Here is a 17,191-nt window from a genome sequence, read left to right as displayed (position 1 = left end):
TCTGAAGTCTATGCTTTATTCTTTAAATGACTGCAACTGGAAGTACAATTAATTTCAGCTACCGGTAAATGTAAAGTCCCCATCTGCCCCCCCACTACAAGCGCACAGACAGAGAGAGAAAGAGAGGGGTGGGGGATGGCTATGACGACCATCATCATTTACCCCCGAACCCCGACATTGAATGGGTTATATACAACAACAAGCGGAGTCTCAAGCCCGAAGCCGGTTTCAAGGTTTCCATCATCACCTTTATATTATTTTAGTGATATTTTTCTTATTTATATATTTTTCTCGATATTCAAGAGTAATCTGGAAATGTGAATTTTGCGGACCCCCTGCAATGCCGTCGCGGACCACCGGGGGATGCAGACCCCGGTTGAAAAATCCTGGTCTAACCCCACCACTCGAAAGAACCTTCAGCAGTTCCTGGGGTCTGTCAATTTCTACTGTTGTTTCATCCGCAACTATAGCTTAGTGGCGGCTCCTCTAACAGCTCTCACCTCCCAGAAACTCCCTTCCAGTGGTCCTCTGCTGCAGAAAGAGCAATTGGTGAGTAGAAATCACGCTTCTTGTCTACTCCCATCCCTGTATTTCCAGACCCAGAGCGCCAGTTTATTGTTGAGGTGGACGCATCGGACTCTGGGGTGTGAGCAGTCCTCTCCCAGCGGTCAGCAGAGGACCACAAGATGCACCCATGTGCTTTTTTCTCCCGCAAGTTTCACCAGCCGTACAACACTATGACATCAGAAATAGAGAGCGGTTGGCAGTCAAGATGGCCCTGGAAGAGTGGAGGCACTGGTTAGAGGTGGCGTAGCAGCTGTTTGTGGTTTCGACAGACCATAAGAACTTGGAGTACATCTGATTAGGCAAATGACTGAGTTCCTGTCAGGCCAGGTGGGCATTATTCTTTAATCGTTTTGACTTTTCCCTCTCTTACCGCCCAGGATAAAAAAATGTCAAGCCTGATGCCCTGTCCTGTCATCAACTGAAAGTATCCTCCCCTCCAAGGTGGTCATCGGCGTTGTAACCTGGGACATTGAAGATGTGGTGAAGCAGGGTCAGGCAGATCACCCAGCGCCCAGTGCTTGCCCTGAAAATCGTCTGTTTGTCCCTGTGAATCTCCTTTCCCAGGTACTCCAGTGGGGACACTCTTCTCGCCTTGCATGTCACCCAGGGGTTAGACGCACACTAGCTCTGTTGAGGCAACGCTTCTGGTGGGGTTCCATGGAGAAGGACACTAAGGAGTTTATCGTGACCCGTCAATTGCCAGGGTTATTAACCCTGCTGCAGTCCGTCTCAGCCATGGGGGTCCATCCAACATTCCATGTCTCCAAACTCAAACCTGTTAAAGAAAGCCGGCTTCAGCCCGCCTCCAGCAGACAGATCCAGTGAAACTAGCTGGTGAAGATATGACAAGACAAGATTTTATAAGTCCTGAGGGAAATTATTGTGCCAGCTTGCAGTTTATGTAACACAATATACAATAAAGTACAGTACAATAAAACAATCAAGTACTAAGTCTAAAAATATAGTTAAACATAAAAATTGTGTATACAAAGACGATGCAGAGCCAGTGTCGAATAGAAATAACAATGGAAAGGAAAATAAAAAAAGAACATATTGGAGCATTGAGAGCTTGCGTGACCTCAGGAGCTCAGAGCTAAAAGAGTGCGAATATTGCCCTTACCTTCATCAGGTGGAGAAAAAAACATGTGCAATACTGGACTTGTTTATGTTGCCAATATTGCTGCTTGCTAACAGAATGTGATGGAAGTTTTCTGGAAGCTGGTGATGAGGTGAACTTAGGCAGCAGCTGATGTCTTATGCAAAAGGTTTCATTGTACACTTGATGCATCAAGGAGACCAGAAGTTAACGTTGGTACTGTGTAATCCTGATCTGATTCTCTCCATCAGCTTCACTTGTCAAATCCCTCCACCCACATCTGATCAGTGATATGGCCACATTCCTGAGGCCAATCTATCAGTAGGGCTAAGGGGGTAGAGCGAGCGTCCTCTACTCTCAAAGAAAAAGTGCAGATTGATGCACTGTATGTGGGAGTGAGTGAATGGAAGAAAACTGTGCTGTAAAGAGTGGTCATCAAAATGAAAAAAAGCGCTATATAAATACAGACCATTTACCATACGAAAAATAAAAGCTACAGTTTATCTACTATATTACATAAACTTTGATGTCACCCTTAATCTCATGTTCAAAACTCTTCAGTTTATCGAAATGTTAGCATGTCCTTATAATGGATCAACACATCATTAAATATGAATACTGGGAGTCCACATTATTACAACTGACTCATCACAGAGTTTCATAGTATACAGTATTTGTAAGGTTTTCATATAAATGCAGAATTTAAATCAAGTTGAAAAGGTTAAAAACTAATGAACTAATGAGACGCAAACCTGACCCTTAAAACCACATAATGAACTACATTTTTTCCAGATTTTGAGCTGAATCTCATTGCCTCATTCAATCTTCATGAAGAGTGAGGAAAAGTACTATCTATCAATGAATAACATAAATCATGAACAGCCTTTATCTATGTTGGATACTTTGTCACAATAAGTTATACGTTTATGTATTTTTACAGTGTAAAGCAGTTTGTTGTGAGAACAGGAAGAGGAGAGCAGTCTTCATTCTGCTTTAATTGTATCATCCACATATCTCAGTGGGTAATTTCTTTTTTACAAGTACAATCACATAATTTATTATTTAACAAAATAAAAGAGAATCACTTTACAGTAGTTGAGTAGATTAAATCGTTCAGCTTCTTGCTCAAAATGGTCTGAAGAATAGGTGACACAGAGCAGACAACAGTACATATATATTTTGACTGCACAGAACAACAGACAAATGGTTAAATCCCTCTAAAAAAAGATTATCAAGTCAGTTCCAAATCAGCACCATAAAATACACATGATGGCAGTTTATGTAACAAACACACTGCAACAAAAAACGTACAGTCCATGTATAATTATGCATGTTTTCAATATATAAGCATAAAAGATTCATCAAGAAAAGCCAATGTTGTTAAATAAAAATACAACATACAAAAACCAATAACAGTTAACAATGAAGAGAGGACCTTCCTAAGCTGAATTCCACAATAGTGAAACAGGTCATTAGATAGCACCTTAGAAAAGACTGAGGCCTTTTGTATTACAACACACACATACACACAAAACAAGATATGAAGTATTTGACATTTGACCATTTAAAGATTACTACAACCAGTTTTCCTCCAGGCCTTTAGTGTCAGTTTTACGCAGAAGGAAAAACCATCTGAAAACAATATTTAAAGCAGTGACAAACAAAGCCATTGCTCGGGGAACTCCATTTCCACTCAATATTAACAGCCAACTTGTATAAATTCATCTGCCTAGCTTGCCAGTAATAGAGATAGCTCAGCTACCGGTTTTGGTCACGTCATCATACTGTGGTCCGTAGCAATCAGGAGTCTCTTAATGAGATGCTTCCTGGAGCTTCAAAGGTTTTTCTTTTGCGAAGGAATAGCTCATCTGTGTGACTGGCAACTTGAGGCAACAGAAACAAGCAGTTAGGGGACCTCTCATACAAGTTAGATGGATTTTTATTTAATTAAGTGTCTCTACTGCATCTTTTACCACTGGCCTGTGTGATGCTCAATGCAGAAAAGCACCAGAGGACTATAGGCTCTGTATAGAAAAACTTTTATACCTTTTCCCATTTGAGGGTCTTTAAAAATGTAAAACTCCATAATAATACAAAAGATCTGAGATTATGTCCCAGCCAACAGCCCACTACAACTTAGTGACAAGGTGAGAAGTTGCAGAATTGATGTATTATACATATAATTTACACCACTCTGAGAGCTTATACCACAATGTGTGATCCGATCCTTACAAGTTTATATGTACACGTATATGTGAATTAAGAATTTGACTTTAAATTTGATCATATCTATGTTTAAATACAAAATCATGCTGGTTTTCAAGGCAATTTAACTGCCTGTGAAACTGTAGTGATCTGATTTGTTCAGGGTGTTGAGAGGATGAAGTAAACTGCTGGAGTGCAGCAGATACTCTTCAACTACTCTTCAGGTGCATTAGCACCACCCCCTGGACTTAAGCAAAGTTGACCCTGATTGGTGTGAAGCCAGATGGTGATCTGGCTAGCAGAGATGCATACATGTGCCTAAGTAAAAAAAAGATGTTTGTAAAATGGCATCTAAATTTAAATGAGATAATATTGCAAAACAGGATTTTGGACTGAGAGGTACAGTTGATATAAGTGATGAAGTTAAATCAATCTTAGAGTAAACAGAGTAACATTGGAGGCAAAATAGATTTAAATCCATCAAGTGGAAGGACAAAAACTACCGTGTATGGTGCCCTTAGAATGAAAGTTCAATAATGTTCTGCTACATGGGCTATCCACAGCCGTTAAACAGACCAGTGGATCAGTGGGTCTCTTATCTTTGGCTTGGTTTAATTACTGTCATTCTACATTTTTTTTCACATGTCTCCTGATCTTACATATTATTACAGTATACTTAATACAAATGTAAGCACGTAAGTTTACCAATATATAAACATATTTGCAACTTGCAACAATTAGCTATAATACAGTACAGCACAGAGAAAAAAAGAGATACAATGGAGAAAATAATTAAAAAAGATTGGAGGAGAAAAAGTTCTGGCTCAGCCCTATGATATCACATAGACCTGCTAGTCAACTTCAAGCGTGTATTTTCATTTATGTGAAATACAGCTGTCTGGATGGTTTTCCATAGACTCCTTTTGTTTAGAATTGTTTTGGTGTACAGCAAAAGAAACATTGGACATTTTCAAGTCTTCACCAAACTAGAAGCTTATATGCCCATTTCAAATGAACACTTGTGTACTTGCCTTTAAATTTTTTTAAATACAAAAAGTTCCATCAATAATAAAAAAAATTGTTTTCTTATTAATATTAAAAACATTTTCAAAATGTAGCGCTATTCAGAGGAAAGTGGGTGTATTTGGTCATTAGCTCCTGTGCAGTATTTTCTTGGCATAAAAGTCCCTACAAGTTTCACAGCAGCGCTGGTACCACCTCATGTCCTGACAGAGGTTCTTCTCTCGTATCACGCGACAGTACACTGTCCACTGGTCCCCCATACATTTGTAGGTCAAAGCAGCTGAGGAGGGTGAAATGAGACAAAGACAGCAAGTCAGTATTCAGGTGTGATGTTTCATAAGTTCCACAAACTGCAAAACTAAATGCTTGGTTTGTTATTACCTTCCAAAGCCAAACTAGTGTTTTGCCACTGTGTGACACAGTTGGTGATAACACACAATCTTTCCCCCAATTACACAACGAACACTTCAAAATCACTACAAAGTTCTGTCTGTGTTTGTTAATTGTTTCAGAAAATATTACATCAGCTATGTGTAGCCTTGCAAACACGTTCCCACAATCATGGCTTTGTTTGTGATGAACATTATTATAGCATTGTTAATTATATTGTTATAGCATTACTACTACTTACTGTAAGTTGATTTATCAGCAGATAACTTTACCATATGTTTTTTTTTTTTTCTTAATTTTAATTAAATTAAATCATGGTGCTACTTGCAAACAGATAACTTCATGCAGGTCACTCCGGCTTCCCTATAACTTGCAGCGACAGGTGTCTTCCAGACTGGAAGAAGTTAGGAAAATGTCTACAAGAAGTAAACGGCTTCAAGCCGGTGTGTGCTTTTGCTAAAACGATGTCGGACACAGTAGTTTTCTCTGGCCCGCTCCCTAATACAACAGGTGATGACATGTTTAGCCGCATGTTGTCTTTTAACCGCTGGCTGTCGAGGTGGTGTCCTGTAAACGGCGTGGGCTTTATAGATAATTGGCTAACTTTTTTGAGAAAACCTGGTCTTGTTAGGAGAGACGGTGTTCATCCCACTTGGGATGGAGCAGCTCTCTTATCTAGGAATATTACTAAGTCTATAACATGACAACCCATAGTTGGGACCAGGAAGCAGAGCTGCAGTGCTAAACACTTCTCTGCGCTCTGTTGGGCAAGAGTCCCTACAGAACTAACCATGTGGTAGGATCCACACACAATGGGTCGTAAAAGCGGGGCCTTTGAGCCAAGATTAAGCCAGCTAAAGTCTCCCTCTAAGATCCAGCATGGAGATTGTATCTTCTGGTGTTAACTTAATCCCTGGGGTCTCCCCAGAAACCCCTGCTCTGCTCCTGGCCCCTCCCACTCTCCTTTGACCTCTGACACTCAATTGGCTAAAAGCCAGCATCATCCCATGACCAGCACCTCAAGGAGGCAGAACCTCTCAGGTAGAATAAAACCACTGAGACATCAATGCTCGCAGCCATTTTTACCCTGCTCTGAAGACATCATGAGGCCCCTTCGGGGCCTCCCAGCTGTTTTAGTTGCTAAAGGGGGTAACCTTAATTATTTTCTTTCATTTCTTTCATTGTCTTTTATCTCAGTCGACGTTTTTATTTTCAAAAGGACTTTTGCTGTTTTAACTTGAAAAGACCAAACAGGAAATTGCACGCGGAACAATCTCAGACTGTTTCACTTTCCCCACGGACTTTACTTTCTTTTCCCAACAATCTACAAACGGCTTCCACAGCCGTCCCCTGCAGAAGCGCGAGATTCATTCCGCTGAGGAGCACGACCTCCACATCCCTGAAGAAGGACGATGTTCATCCCGTTGAGGAGCAAGACGAATCTACTCCTATTCGGCCCAGCCGACGCCGCTGCGACAGAGGAACCAGCGCAACAGAGCTTGAGCGGCCACGATTATTCACTGGACTTCCGAAATATCCGCGCGACACGCGCATGCAACACCGTGAAGGTCACAGTAAGAGGCTTTATTGTCTGGGCAGATGTTAATCTAATACGTAGCGTATTGTTTTAATACTTGAATGTATCTGTTTTGTATGAGACCGCAGAGTCTCCAGTGTTTTAGCGGCTATTCGCCACTTCCGGTTTCCGGTTACGGCCTTGTGCCATAGTTTTTAAGCGCCGTGAGCAGCGTCTCCAGCTCATTGTGACCGTTTGAACAACGTTGAAGATACTTTACCGGTCAAACCTCAGCACACAACGCCACTTGGGTGCTGAGTGGTAAAGTAAATGTAACTTGTCTCTGACGGTGCTTTTAGAGAGCTTTGCTCTCTCCTTGTATTCTCTCTCTCTCCTTCTAAACCGACCTATACACACATCCGATCTATATTTAGAATACAGTTCATGTGACATAGTTAAATCTATATTCAGAGAGGCTGGACACATCTGGAAGCCATGCGGCCGAACGCCAAAGCAGAGACAAAGAATTCTCTTTGTCTGAAAATCCCTTTGTGTAATTCATGTGACCACCAGTGTGAGCTCCGGCCACATGGTGTCATTAACATAGACTCCATTTTGAAGAACGCAAGTTAAACCACCATTTTGAGTCTATTATTGCCACGCCTCCTCTCTCACTCTCCTCCCATTCTGGCTCTAAATTCATAACGGCTCTGCCATCTTGTTTTGTAGTCAATTCGCCATTTTGAGAGTTTTTAGGCCTGGGTTCCACGAATCATGATCGGCCGCCATCTTAGATGTGACGTGACTTCGTCATCGCCACGCCCCCCTTCTTTTTCTCTCTCTCTCTCTCTCTCTCTCTCTCACACACAGACACAGAGACACATTGATAGACACAGACAGATACACACACACAGATACACATAGATGAATACATGTGTTTTCTAAATTGTGATAAGCGGCTGCTGTTGTTATCTTTGAAATATGGGAGTTTGTTAAAATGATGAATCATTAAATAACACTAACTGTATTTCACATGCACCCACATAGACACACACACACAGAGAGACACTTTGACACAGACACACACGCATACCATGACAGACATACATAGGTAGACCGCCGGTTTTACATGTACTTTCTGACTTGTGATAAGTGCCGCTGCTGTGTTTATCTTTGAAATATCGGAGTTTGTTAAAATGATGAAACATTAAATAACACTAACTTTATTTCCCCTTTTTAATAAATGCTTTTGTAATTAAAGTATCTGTAGTCTGTGATTATTTGTGCATATGTATGTGATTGCAGCTGGATTATGATTGCCTGTGCTCGAACTTAGAAGCCTTCACTGTTAATTAAATAATTATTAATATTAAATATTGAGATTATTGATTTGACATTTATCATTATGAGACTGATATTTAAAGATTGAATTGTTGGTCCCTGTAACCAGGGTGGTGCCCCGCGACAATAAGCAATGATTACAGATTTGTATTATTCTTAATTGATAATTTTATTGTTTTCATTAATTATTTTAACTATTATTAATGGATAACCGTATCATTTCTAATTAAATGTGTTACTGTTCTTAATTAATAGCTTTATCATTTTTGATTATTTTTAATAAATAATTGTTAATTTAATAATCATATTTCATGATTATTAATAATAAGCCAACGTCAATTCTACTCCTACTATTGCACAACATAAATGGATCCCCGTGTGAGGGCGGAACGCTGCACCTAATTAACATAAATGGTGCAGCCCGTGTGAGGCAATCTAACTCCAGCTGTATCATAATACTGTGTACAATAATCCAGATTCATTTTCCCCAGAAATAAAAACATTTTTTTTTTGAAAAATTATTATTTTTTTTTTCTGCCTCTCATTCTGAATTGATCATGATTCGTTGTTAAAGAAGAAAGAAATTTTCGAAATTTCTTCTTTGCAAAGTTTTATTTTTAATACATTTGAACCTTTAGCAAACCGGTATACCAGTGCCTGGTGTATCCATGGTTGGCTGCAGATTGCAAGCGGTGTTTGTGTTCTCGATGCACAAATAATCATAAATAATAAGGAAAAGAAAGAATTTTGGAAATTAATTTCTCTTTGAAAGTTTTATTTTTAATCCCGTTGCACCTGTCCCAAGCAGGTATACTAGTGCCTTGTGTATACGTGATTGGTTGCTTATAGCATATCAGTGGTTGTGTCATTTCAATGCACAATAATTATGATTAATTTTTGAAGAGAGAAACAGGTTTAGAACTCATTTCTTTTTGAATTTTCTTCATTCTTAATTCCCTTTGCTAAACAGACTTTTGTGAAATTATGGTTGGTTGCTAACTGCGTTTCAGTAGTTAGTTATTTTTATAGGAGATTTTCTGCATGTTTTTTTTTAAATTTTAAGGAAACAAACTAGATTTGAGAGACTTGTTTTGTTGAGATTTGTTGGTTAACCAACTAGGTCTTAAGGATTGAGCCATCGAGCTATCCTTCAGTGACACTATATAGACACAGGGTGAAGCTCACCTCTGCATCTTGTTGTGTAGTTTTAATTAAGTGTTTTACCCACTTTTTCTAAGCAGGCGTGAGCAGTCCACCAGGTGCCTTTTCGCACTCAGAAGATGAGTAGCATGTAACACCATGTGGCAACTGCTCCCTCAGGACCAGACGTCCTATAAGAGACTGTAGCAGTCTGATAAATTTTTCTAATGATGCGGTGAGTGAGTTGAGTGAGTATGATTTAAGTACCTGCGATCATAAGATTAAAGAACTGTCCATTCACCTGATCAACCCCACTGGCCCGCATCCAAAAATACCCCATGCTCTGGGTCAACTGACACTCCTCTACCAGCAGAGAGCCGAGCTGCAGGCCCAAGAACATGCGAAGGAGCTCCAGGCCATGCAAGCAGCATGTCGAGCGGAGCAGGAGAAAAACTCCCACCTGCGGCATATCATCGAGACCCGCACAGAACAGGACCAGGCGGTGCCGGAGCACGAAACTCTGCACGCGAAGGTCAAAGGTCAGCAGAAAGGGGGGCACAGTCAGACAGAGCTGCCCCCCCCCTCGAGCTGATATCCCTGATGACAGGGCCAGGAGCTGACGTCATTTCCGGCGGAACAGAGACACTGGGAGAAAAGCTGCGAGCACAGCTACGCAACCCTCATGCAGAGGAAGCTTTGCTCTCGAGAGCCAGACACACCCAGCAGTCGCCCGCTCCAACCCCCTCGACACAAAAGGGGGGGGGGGGGCTGGACTCAACCCCTAGACGTGCAGTGACCTGGGACCGCTATGAGGCACTCCAAATGCCTTTCCAGCGGACACACAGCATCCACTCCAGCCAGAAGGAACACGTCCTGCACGGAGCCATGCTGATCCACACCACAACGACGGAAGGAATCCGTCCTGGAGGGCTGAAGGAGATTCCCAGTCTGCCACTCAGGCAGGGGCGCACCATGACTCACGGTCGCGTCCTGGATGGTCCTCCACTCCCGGTGCAAGAGATGGTGGCCACAAAGATGAACACTGTGGCACACACGAGTCAGAAGACCCTGATGACTCAGCACCCCCTCAAAGAGAGGAAATCTGCACCCGGCAGCTAGAGCCCCTTAAAAAAAAAAGAAAAAAGACATTTATCGCTTCGACCCAGACAACCGAGGGTTCAACGAAGACGACACCGTGGTTCTGGCAGTTCAAATCCAACTAAATGTGGACCCGGCGCTGGAAGATGACAACTTTCCCCACGCCAAGATGAACCCCAGCAAAGAGAACCAGGAACAGCGACCCTTCCAGCAGGGCGCCCCACAAAACCAAGGGGGTGAGGATTTCAACCAGCCCCACAAACAGTTTCGACCTCAGCACCTGAATCCCTCTCAACAGAGAAGCAGGGGCTGGAACAGACGGAAACCCTATCAGTACCAGGAGTATAGATGTGGTGACCGAAATCCAACACAGGGGATGCATCCTGGGACAGAGGAGTAAATACGGAGATGTGTGGATGAAGCAATGAGAAGACATTGTGCCACGTGTTCCTCCAGGCTCCACTGAGAGACCAGACACTGAACCCCGTTGGCGAAACAAGGAGCAGACGCCCTCCTTCTCCACTCCCAAAGATGACTTCAATGACGGGGAAGGACCAAGGCGCTGCCAGAAACCCCCTCTCACCTCCACATCTGAAAAGGGGGGGGGAAGAAATCCCAATTTAAAAAAAAAATTTTAAAACAAAAACCGCTCAAACCACTCACTCCATCAGTAGCTGCATGCTTTAGACCCTCTGTCAGTAAATTGTATAACATAGTTCAGGTAGTGAACCTCCTTAGACCTCGTTGAGGATTTTGAAGTCGTTACCACTACGGTTGTGCAGCCCTCACGGGTACACTTGGCAATTCAGTCTTGGCAGTGAAATTCCAATATCTGTAGATCTGAAAACCTAGAAATAGGATTTATCATAAATTCACAGATTAGCGAACAACAGAACGTGACTTGCCGTTCTAAATGTTTTGGTTTGACAGGATAACACATGTTTACCTCAAAACACCAGCACCTACTCAAACATTTTCTTCTGTTTGTTTTTCCACTTTTCTTTCATTTCACTCTTCACCGAAATTCATTTGGTATTTTAACAATAACTGCTGATAAGCATTATGTGAAATTGAAAATGTGTGCCGTGTTTTAGAATATATGTTAGTTAGCCTGTCTGCCCAGACAATTACCTCTCTCTGTTTAGACTCATGCCTCGAAGACATTTATGCCTCTCTGCCTCATAATGAACTAACTTTCAATGCTTCAACTCCACTCAAGGATTACCTCTCATGGATTATCACTGGACTCTCGACCATAGTTTGCCCTGGAGACCGGGGTCACAGCCCACTCTCCAGACCAAAAGGGGGACTGTTGGGCAAGAGTCCCTACAGAACTAACCATGTGGTAGGATCCACACACAATGGGTCGTAAAAGCGGGGCCTTTGAGCCAAGATTAAGCCAGCTAAAGTCTCCCTCTAAGATCCAGCATGGAGATTGTATCTTCTGGTGTTAACTTAATCCCTGGGGTCTCCCCAGAAACCCCTGCTCTGCTCCTGGCCCCTCCCACTCTCCTTTGACCTCTGACACTCAATTGGCTAAAAGCCAGCATCATCCCATGACCAGCACCTCAAGGAGGCAGAACCTCTCAGGTAGAATAAAACCACTGAGACATCAATGCTCGCGGCCATTTTTACCCTGCTCTGAAGACATCATGAGGCCCCTTCGGGGCCTCCCAGCTGTTTTAGTTGCTAAAGGGGGTAACCTTAATTATTTTCTTTCATTTCTTTCATTGTCTTTTATCTCAGTCGACGTTTTTATTTTCAAAAGGACTTTTGCTGTTTTAACTTGAAAAGACCAAACAGGAAATTGCACGCGGAACAATCTCAGACTGTTTCACTTTCCCCACGGACTTTACTTTCTTTTCCCAACAATCTACAAACGGCTTCCACAGCCGTCCCCTGCAGAAGCGCGAGATTCATTCCGCTGAGGAGCACGACCTCCAAATCCCTGAAGAAGGACGATGTTCATCCCGTTGAGGAGCAAGACGAATCTACTCCTATTCGGCCCAGCCGACGCCGCTGCGACAGAGGAACCAGCGCAACAGAGCTTGAGCGGCCACGATTATTCACTGGACTTCCGAAATATCCGCGCGACACGCGCATGCAACACCGTGAAGGTCACAGTAAGAGGCTTTATTGTCTGGGCAGATGTTAATCTAATACGTAGCGTATTGTTTTAATACTTGAATGTATTTGTTTTGTATGAGACCGCAGAGTCTCCAGTGTTTTAGCGGCTATTCGCCACTTCCGGTTTCCGGTTACGGCCTTGTGCCATAGTTTTTAAGCGCCGTGAGCAGCGTCTCCAGCTCATTGTGACCGTTTGAACAACGTTGAAGATACTTTACCGGTCAAACCTCAGCACACAACGCCACTTGGGTGCTGAGTGGTAAAGTAAATGTAACTTGTCTCTGACGGTGCTTTTAGAGAGCTTTGCTCTCTCCTTGTATTCTCTCTCTCTCCTTCTAAACCGACCTATACACACATCCGATCTGTATTTAGAATACAGTTCATGTGACATAGTTAAATCTATATTCAGAGAGGCTGGACACATCTGGAAGCCATGCGGCCGAACGCCAAAGCAGAGACAAAGAATTCTCTTTGTCTGAAAATCCCTTTGTGTAATTCATGTGACCACCAGTGTGAGCTCCGGCCACATGGTGTCATTAACATAGACTCCATTTTGAAGAACGCAAGTTAAACCACCATTTTGAGTCTATTATTGCCACGCCTCCTCTCTCACTCTCCTCCCATTCTGGCTCTAAATTCATAACGGCTCTGCCATCTTGTTTTGTAGTCAATTCGCCATTTTGAGAGTTTTTAGGCCTGGGTTCCACGAATCATGATCGGCCGCCATCTTAGATGTGACGTGACTTCGTCATCGCCACGCCCCCCTTCTTTTTCTCTCTCTCTCTCTCTCTCTCTCTCTCACACACAGACACAGAGACACATTGATAGACACAGACAGATACACACACACAGATACACATAGATCAATCATCAATCAAATTTTATTTGTATAGCCCATATTCACAAATTACAATTCATCTCATAGGGCTTTAACAGGGTGTGACATCCTCTGTCCTTAACCCTCAGCAAGAGTAAGGAAAAACTACAAAAAACCCTTTTAACAGGGTAAAAATATGTAGAAACCTCAGAGAGAGCCACATGTGAGGGATCCCTCTCCCAGGACGGACAGAAGTGCAATAGATGCCACGTGCAGGAGAACATCATCAATAATCAAAGTCTCTAGCAGCATTGATGAAGCACAGTCCATGCTCAGCAACCATCTAGACCACGGATGAATACATGTGTTTTCTAAATTGTGATAAGCGGCTGCTGTTGTTATCTTTGAAATATGGGAGTTTGTTAAAATGATGAATCATTAAATAACACTAACTGTATTTCACATGCACCCACATAGACACACACACACAGAGAGACACTTTGACACAGACACACACGCATACCATGACAGACATACATAGGTAGACCGCCGGTTTTACATGTACTTTCTGACTTGTGATAAGTGCCGCTGCTGTGTTTATCTTTGAAATATCGGAGTTTGTTAAAATGATGAAACATTAAATAACACTAACTTTATTTCCCCTTTTTAATAAATGCTTTTGTAATTAAAGTATCTGTAGTCTGTGATTATTTGTGCATATGTATGTGATTGCAGCTGGATTATGATTGCCTGTGCTCGAACTTAGAAGCCTTCACTGTTAATTAAATAATTATTAATATTAAATATTGAGATTATTGATTTGACATTTATCATTATGAGACTGATATTTAAAGATTGAATTGTTGGTCCCTGTAACCAGGGTGGTGCCCCGCGACAATAAGCAATGATTACAGATTTGTATTATTCTTAATTGATAATTTTATTGTTTTCATTAATTATTTTAACTATTATTAATGGATAACCGTATCATTTCTAATTAAATGTGTTACTGTTCTTAATTAATAGCTTTATCATTTTTGATTATTTTTAATAAATAATTGTTAATTTAATAATCATATTTCATGATTATTAATAATAAGCCAACGTCAATTCTACTCCTACTATTGCACAACAGCTCCCTCTGGATCAGTCACAAAACCCCATAGAGATTGTGTCTGGTCACCGTCCGATTAAATTATTGAAATTAAACAATAACAGAGCGAGAACTCCACACAAAAATTGAATACAAATTAAAACAAACTCTGAAACAATACAGGAAACCCAGACTTTTAAATGTGGTCTTTTAAACATTAGATCACTGGCAAAAAAGGCTCTTTTAGTTAATGAAATAGTCTCTGATTACAACATAGATTTATTGTCCCTCACTGAGACGTGGCTGCATCCTGATGATTATGTCAGTCTAAATGAATCTACTCCCCCCAGTCATATCAATTCACAGGTTCCTAGAGAAATTGGGCGAGGAGGTGTAGTTGCTGCTATTTTTAACTCCAGTCTATCAATTAATCCTAAACCTAAACTCAGCTACAAGTCATTTGAATGTCTGGTTCTTAGTCTTCCACGCCAATCCAGGAACCACCAACAGCCAATCATATTTGCCGTAGTTTACCGTGCTCCCAGGGCTTATACTGAATTTTTAAAGGAATTCCCTGAGTTTTTAATCAAACTTAGTCCTAAAGACCGATAAAATTATAATTGTTGGTGACTTTAATATTCATGTTGATAATAATAAAGATTGCCTTAGCGTAGCATTTATTTCAATACTAGACTCTATTGGTTTCAGTCAGTGTGTGCACAAACCTACTCATTGTGGTAACCACACACTTGACCTTGTATTATCGTACGGTGTCGCAATTGAAAATTTAACAGTACTTCCACGCAATCCAGTTCTATCAGACCATAATTTAATAACCTTTGATTTTTCAATAACTGAATATATGCCACTAATAAAAAATTCATTTTCTAGATGTCTACCTGATAGTGCTGTAGCTAAATTTAAGGAAATAATCCCAATTACATTTAAACCCGTATTAGCAGTAGATATAAACAACAAATTCTTTAATACCCTGAGCTCCATTGAGATCGACCACCTCGTCGATAGCTCTGCAGACTCATTACGATTAACATTAGACTCAATAGCGCCTCTAAAAAAGAAAAATGTCAAACATAGTAAATTAGCTCCGTGGTATAATTCCCAGACAAATGAGTTAAAACAATTATCAAGAAAACTAGAAAGGAAGTGGCGCTCCAGCAACAATGTTGAAAATCTAATAGACTGGAAGAATAGTGTTAAAGAATATAAAAAGGCTCTCCACAAAGCAAGAGCCGCCTACTATTCAAAACTAATAGAAGAGAATAAAAACAACCCCAGGTTTCTCTTCAGCACTGTAGCCAGGCTGACAGAGAGTCACACCTCCACCGAACCCAGTATTCCTCGATCCCTAAATAGCAATATCTTTATAACCTTTTTTAATGATAAAATTCAAACTATTAGAAATAAAATCAACCATCTCCTGCCCTCAATTGGCACTAATACCCTCCCAACAACAGAGATCTCAGAAACGGCTGAGAATCCTACCCATTACTTAGACAGCTTCTCTCTGATCACCCGTGATCAGTTTACCAAATTAATCTCAGGTTCTAAACCAACAACCTGTATCTTAGATCCCATTCCTACCAAATTACTTAAAGAAATTCTGCCCCTAATTGATAGTTCGTTACTTAACATTATCAATCTGTCATTATCATCAGGTTATGTACCACAGTCTTTTAAAATAGCTGTCATCAAACCCCTACTCAAAAAACCCACCCTAGACCCAGAGGTTTTAGCCAATTACAGGCCAATATCTAATCTCCCCTTCATTTCTAAAATCTTAGAAAAAGTGGTAGCCAATCAGCTGTGTGAGTTTCTCCAGGAAAATAATATATATGAAGACTTTCAATCGGGGTTTAGAGCCAATCACAGTACAGAGACAGCCTTGGCAAAAGTCACTGTGACCTTTTAATAGCCTCAGATCAGGGACTTGTGTCTGTCCTCGTTCTGTTAGATCTCAGTGCAGCATTCGACACAATTGACCATCAAATTTTATTACAAAGACTGAAACAGTTAATTAACATTAATGGAACCGCCCTTAACCGGTTTAAATCGTATTTTTCTGATCGCTCCCAATTTGTGCAAATTAATGATGCGTCATCTGTGCGCACCAAAGTTAATCATGGTGTTCCACAGGGCTCTGTGCTTGGCCCAATTTTTATTCTCATTATATATGCACTAGGAAACATTATCAGGACACACTCGGTAAATTTCCACTGCTATGCGGATGACACCCAGTTATATTTATCAATAAAACCTGAACAAAGTAATCAATTAAATAAACTTCGAACATGTCTCAAGGACATAAAAACCTGGATGACCCGCAATTTTCTCTTATTAAACTCAGACAAAACAGAGGTTATAATACTTGGCCCCAAACACCTTAGAGATGCATTATCTAATGATATAGCTGCGCTAGACGACATTGCAATTGCTTCCAATGAAACAGTCAGGAACTTGGGATTGATCTTCGATCCTGATTTATCCTTTAATAGTCACTTAAAACAAATTTCTAGGACCGCTTTTTCCACTTGCGTAATATTTCAAAAATTAGACATGTCCTTTCACAAAAAGATGCAGAAAAACTAGTCCACGCCTTTGTTACATCGAGACTGGACTATTGTAATTCATTATTATCAGGCTCCAGCAGGAAGTCGACTCTACAGCTTGTCCAAAATGCCGCAGCACGTGTCCTGACGAGAACAAAGAGAAGAGAGCACATTTCTCCAAAATTAGCATCGCTACACTGGCTTCCAGTTA

General features: G+C 41.1%; 1 protein-coding gene across 1 annotated transcript in view; it reads right to left on the bottom strand.

Moving 5' to 3' along the window:
* Positions 1 to 2,640: 2,640 nt before the first annotated feature.
* Positions 2,641 to 17,191, bottom strand: part of adamts17 (ADAM metallopeptidase with thrombospondin type 1 motif, 17) — a 126,553-nt gene continuing 112,002 nt past the window's right edge. Inside the window, exon 24 of the mRNA XM_062390686.1 lies at positions 2,641 to 5,171. Within this exon, the coding sequence (XP_062246670.1) occupies positions 5,020 to 5,171 (152 nt within the window). The 3' untranslated portion in view covers positions 2,641 to 5,019. The remainder of the gene's footprint in view (positions 5,172 to 17,191) is intronic.

This window comes from Platichthys flesus, chromosome 1, assembly GCF_949316205.1.
Source record: "Platichthys flesus chromosome 1, fPlaFle2.1, whole genome shotgun sequence".
Taxonomy (NCBI): Eukaryota; Metazoa; Chordata; class Actinopteri; order Pleuronectiformes; family Pleuronectidae; genus Platichthys; species Platichthys flesus.
This window is presented reverse-complemented; position numbering and strand designations above follow the sequence as displayed.